Source organism: Priapulus caudatus, unplaced genomic scaffold, assembly GCF_000485595.1.
Source record: "Priapulus caudatus unplaced genomic scaffold, Priapulus_caudatus-5.0.1 Scaffold2453, whole genome shotgun sequence".
Lineage (NCBI taxonomy): Eukaryota > Metazoa > Priapulida > Priapulimorpha > Priapulimorphida > Priapulidae > Priapulus > Priapulus caudatus.
The window spans coordinates 12,736-17,912 of NW_014579514.1; the positions used below are offsets into that span (position 1 = coordinate 12,736).

Genomic DNA, 5,177 nt, shown 5'->3' on the forward strand with positions numbered 1-5,177 from the left:
GAGAGAGAGAGAGAGAGAGAGAGAGAGAGAGAGAGAGAGAGAGAGAGAGAGAGAGAGAGAGAGAGAGAGGAGAAAAGAGGCAGAAAAGAGGAAGAAATAGCGCGCGAGAGACAGAAAGAGAATAAAAAAATTGCTGCAAGTGAACAGTACACTGATGACCGAACGAATTTCAACGACTGATCACGAATTAATGAATCTGTCCTAATTAGGGGTGCACCGGAACTAACCCCCCCGGATCCCCATTTTTCAAATTTCCAGTTCCGGCCGGAACCCTTCAGGAACAGTCGACCGGAACTGGAACTTTTTCCTAATTTCATATCTGCTACAAGCGTCATCAAGATCAAAAGATCAGTCACTGAATGTAGTTAAGCGTCAATAGAGTCAACTTGCTGACAATATACTATATAGTGTTAACAACTTCACACTATTCTGCCCAGAAAACGTTTGCCACTTGAACATCGACTAACTGAACTAAACCTAACTGATGTTAGGTGATTCACGAGATTTTCTTTTAAAATAAAATACTCTTAGAGCCACAGGAATGGCATCTGTTTGTTAGTTGAAAATAATCAACTAAAACCAGGGATACTGCAACATGCAGGTTTTGCCACACAATTCGCTCGCGAATAAGATGCCAGAATTATGCACTGTAAGTGTAAGCAGATGATTCCTAACAACCATCCTGTAATTAGAACTTTGTAGAATTGAGAACAATGAGAACAATGTAGAATGTGAACATGTACTCTACATGTTCACATTCTACATTGTTCTCATTGATTGTAGACAATGAGAACATGTATATAATGAGAACATGATACACGAGAACATGAGAACATGAGACATAATGAGAACATGTAGAACAATGAGCATTGTCCTACTCGCCTGAGTGGTGTGCCTGCTAATAATATTTCGTTCAGGCCGAGTGAATTTGCGCAATTCTAGGCCAATTAAAACTGTCAGGGATATTCCCAGCTTAAAGGGATCGTTTACTCTAGGTTCTAGGGTTATTTTCAGTTAATTTAGGTTAAAATTACGCTACATAAAAAGTTTCATGGTTCAATCACCATTAGAAATATTATTAAAAAATGTTTTAAAACTAACGACTACAGTTTGATTACAACGACGGTGGCGCCACTCAAAGCGCACAATCTGATATTAAGTTGCGCAAAACCACTTTCCGGCCAAGGGCTACAGACCGAGGGTGTTTCTTATTTATTCATTTAAAAGCAAAAAGATTGTAATATCTTATAAACGACATATAGTTTCAGTTATAATATATGGATAAATTTGCCCTAAAATGAATATCGTTCGGTTAAATAGCATTTAGGTATAAATATAATTGCACTTTTGTGATTAGCCCTCGGTCTGTAACGTGCAAAATAAATTGTCAAATACGCAACTTTTTTGGGGTGGCAGCACGGTCGCGGGTGTCGTGGCGCTGTTCAAATTTCATAGCGTTGATGTGTAATTAATTATAACAATTAAATTAGGTATCTGGTAACAAATACGTGTGGGTATAGACAATATGTTATACAGTAAGTACAGTTGTATGCAGTAAAATCCTAGCGGCTACTGTCCCTTTAAGTTCCGGTTCCGGCCAGGTAGTTCCGGCCGGAACTTTTTTCAAGTTCTGGCCGGAACTTGAAAAGTTAGATCCGGTGCACCCCTAGTGCTAATTAACCTCCACATGAGGAGGCAGAGAGGCGGAGGAGGAGGAGGAGGAGGAGGAGGGATGATATGGAGGAGGAGGTAGAGAGAGAGAGAGGGGAGGAAGGGTAGGGGGACGAGAAGGGATGCGGTGAAGCAGCCTGAAGGAAGCCGGCAGGAAGAGAGGAGCCATATGGCTAATGCGGAGAGAGGAGGCGAATGAGAAGGAGGAGGAGCAGGATGAGGAGGAGGCAGAGAGAGGAGGGCGGGGATGCGGTGAGCAGGTGCAAGCAGCCCGGAGGAAGCCGACGGGAAGAGAGAAGCCCGGAGGAAGCCGGCGGAAAGAAAGAAGCTTAACGCGCGGTTCAATGCCTGCTTAATAACGTAATACGCGCACGCCTACTGGAGCGCGTAACCGCTGCCTTTATCATGCGTGAGCAAGAGGAGGGGGAAGAGAGGGGGAGATGGATAGTGGGACGTGGGAGAGATAGAGAGAGAGAGAGAGAGAGCGAGAGAGAGAGAGAGAGAGAGAAATGATGAGAGAGAGAGGGGAGGAAGAGCTAGAAAGCAAGAGGAAGAGAGGGGAAGGTGGAGAGATAGATGGAACGCGCTAAGGTAAAGGAGAGAGAGAAGAGAGAAAAGAGGCGGGGGGAGAGAGAGATAGAGCAGCGAGAGAGAGAGAGAGAGAGAGAGAGAGAGAGAAGGAAGAGAGGGGGAGAGGAAGAGGGAGAACGAGATAACCACAGACAGAGAGAAGGGGAGAAAGACACTGCGAAAGAGAGGGCAAAAATTGGAGAAAACAAGAGGCGAGAGAGACAAACAGAGAGAGCGAGCGAGAGAGAGAGAGAGAGAGAGAGAGAACGAGACAGAGAGAGAGGAAGGCAGAGCGAAAGAGGGGTTGGGGTAAGGGAAGGAGAAAGAGGGGTTGGGGTAAGGGAAGGAGTAAGAGGGGTTGGGCTAAGGGAGGAAGAAAGAGGGGTTGGGGTAAGGGAGGAAGAAAGAGGGGTTGGTTAAGAAGAGGGGAAACAGGGGTGGGGTAAGGGAGGGGGAAACAGGGGTTGGGGTAAGGGAGAGAGAGAGAGAGCGAGCACTCGGGCGAGAGCGATACAGATAGCGATGGAGAGAGATTGCAATATTCGACTGAATTCCCCGCTATTGCTTCGGCTTCCAACCGTATATTTCGCAAACGAAATGTAATTTCCATGACATGATAATTGGCGGCAATCGTGCACGCAGTAGGCAGCAGCAGCGCAGCACGCGAGCACCACCACCAACCGGCAGCGGCAGTAGGAGCAGCAGCAGCAGCAAGTAGCTGAGCAGGGGCAGCAAGCAGCAACAGCAGCAGATAGGAGCAGTGCAGCAGTAGTAACAGCAGCAGTATCTGCCGCAGGCGATTCGTAACATTTAGAGATATTGCCGCTGCAGGAAGGCAAATGACATGAATGACAAAGAAAGTTGTCGAACGGCAGAGCACGAGAGAGAGAGAGAGAGAGAGAAGAGGGGGAGCGAAAGAGAGAGAGAGAAGAGGGAGAGAGGGAGAGAGAGAGAGAGAGAGAAGAAGAGGGAGAGAGAGAGAGAGAGAGAGAAGAGAGAGCGCGCACAAGGAGAGAGAAGAGAGAAGAGAGAGAGAGACGAGAGAAGAGAGAGAGAGAGCGAGAAAGAGAGAGAGCGAGAAAGAGAGAGAGCGGAGATAAGAGAGAGAGCAGAGAATGGAGTAGACAACAGCTGATCAGACAATGGCTGAGACGGGACTGGCTGCGTTTGGCAGATATATCAATAACGCTGTATATATGCGCAGTGTGTGTCCGACCCCACAACCATTACCATTACGCGTTGACAGCAGGGGTTAATAACGTGAGAAACACAGAGAGACAAGCGGAGAGCAAGGGCAAGGCTGGGTGCGGATAGTGAGAGAAATTCAAATAGATAGCGAGAACGATCGCAACACCCACATTGATAAATGTGGAAGCGGGGAGAGAAAGAGGAAGCGAGGAGAGAGAGAGAGAAAGAGAGAGAGAGAGAAAAGGAGAAAGAGCAATAAGAGAAATGGACTCAGTGGAGAGAAAGAGAGAGGGGAGGGGAGTGAGAAGGGGAGAATAAAACGGAAAATAGAACAGAGGGGAGGGATGGATGAATCGAGAGAGCGAGAGAGAGAGAGAGAGATAGAGAGAGAGAGAGAGAGCGCGCACCGGGAAGAGAGAGAAAGTGAGAGTGAGAGTCTGAGAGAGAGAGAGAGAGAGAGACACACACAGAGAGAGAGATGACAGAAGCATTGAGAGAGACTGTGAGCAAAAGCGGAAAAGACCGACACAAATTACACAACAAATTACCATATTTGTTATGCAAATTACCAAATTACGCATGCGCGCGTGCACGCACCCAGTCGCGCACGCACGCACGCAGACGCACATTAATAGCTATTTTCATCAAAGCAAAGTCAAAGTAGAAGCGCGCACACACACACACATAGAGCAAAGACCGCATATAGCATCTGTCGCCGCCGCTGCCGCCGCCACTCTGCACACACCCAGCGGCTGCAGCACAGAGCACGCACGCACACGCACGCACGCACGTCTGCTTATTGCGGAAGTTGCTGCGACCATCAGATGTCGTCTGCAACAGTCGTCTTGCTTTATTGTTGATAGCGGCCGACCGATGCCGCGGGAGCGATGGACGAGGGAGAGGGGGGAGGGGGACGTGCTGCACTGTTGATGTCACTGCTATCTAGTACTGGTGTTTGTTACTACTGCTGCTGCTGCTACTGCTGCCGCCGCTACTGCTGCTACTGCTGCAGTGCTGCTACTACTACTGCTGCTGGTGGTGGTGCTGCTGCTGATGCTGCTGCTGCTATTACTGCTGCTGCTGCTGCTGCTAAACTCCGGCGGCGGCTGCTGCTGCTGCTGCTGCTGCTGCTGCTGCTGCTACTACTACTACTACCACTGCTGCTACTGCTACCGCCGCTACTGCTGCTACTGCTGCAGTGCTGCTACTGGTGGTGCTGCTGATGCTGCTGCTATTACTGCTGCTGCTGCTATACTCCGGCGGCGGCTGCTGCTGCTGCTGCTACTACTACTACTACTACCACTGCTGCTGCTGCTGCCGCTGCTGCTCCTGCTACTACTGCTACTGCTACTGTTGCTGATATTACAAAGTTGCAGTTACTGGAGGAAGCCTTGACTTAATAATTGTATACATACAAAGGCGCAAGGCATTCACACGCCTGAGCCACGACTTTCTCCTCAAAGACAGAGACAGCCTCTCCGTCATTCTATGTCCGTTCTCTCTCTCTCTCTCTCTCTCTCTCGCTCTCGCTCTCGCTCTCGCTCTCTCTCTCGCTCTCGCTCTCGCTCTCGGGTTCTCTCTCTCGGAAAGATGGAGTCTCTCATCTCTCTCGTCTCTCTGCTGCTCTCTCTCTCCTCTCTCTCTCTCTCTCTTCTCTCTCTCTCTCTCTGGCTCTCTCTCGTCTCTCACAGTCTCTCTCTCTGGTCTGATCGTCCGTCGGTCAATCTCGGTCCTCTCTCCTCTCACTC

The 5,177-nt window shown here is 48.9% G+C and overlaps 1 protein-coding gene across 1 annotated transcript in view; it reads right to left on the minus strand.

The window, feature by feature from the left end:
* Nucleotides 1-4,113: 4,113 nt before the first annotated feature.
* Nucleotides 4,114-5,177, minus strand: part of LOC106818717 (U1 small nuclear ribonucleoprotein 70 kDa-like) — a gene marked incomplete at its 3' end in the record, with an annotated part of 29,257 nt that continues 28,193 nt past the window's right edge. The window contains exon 5 of the mRNA XM_014823391.1: nt 4,114-4,150. Coding sequence (XP_014678877.1) covers nt 4,114-4,150 — 37 coding nt within the window. The remainder of the gene's footprint in view (nt 4,151-5,177) is intronic.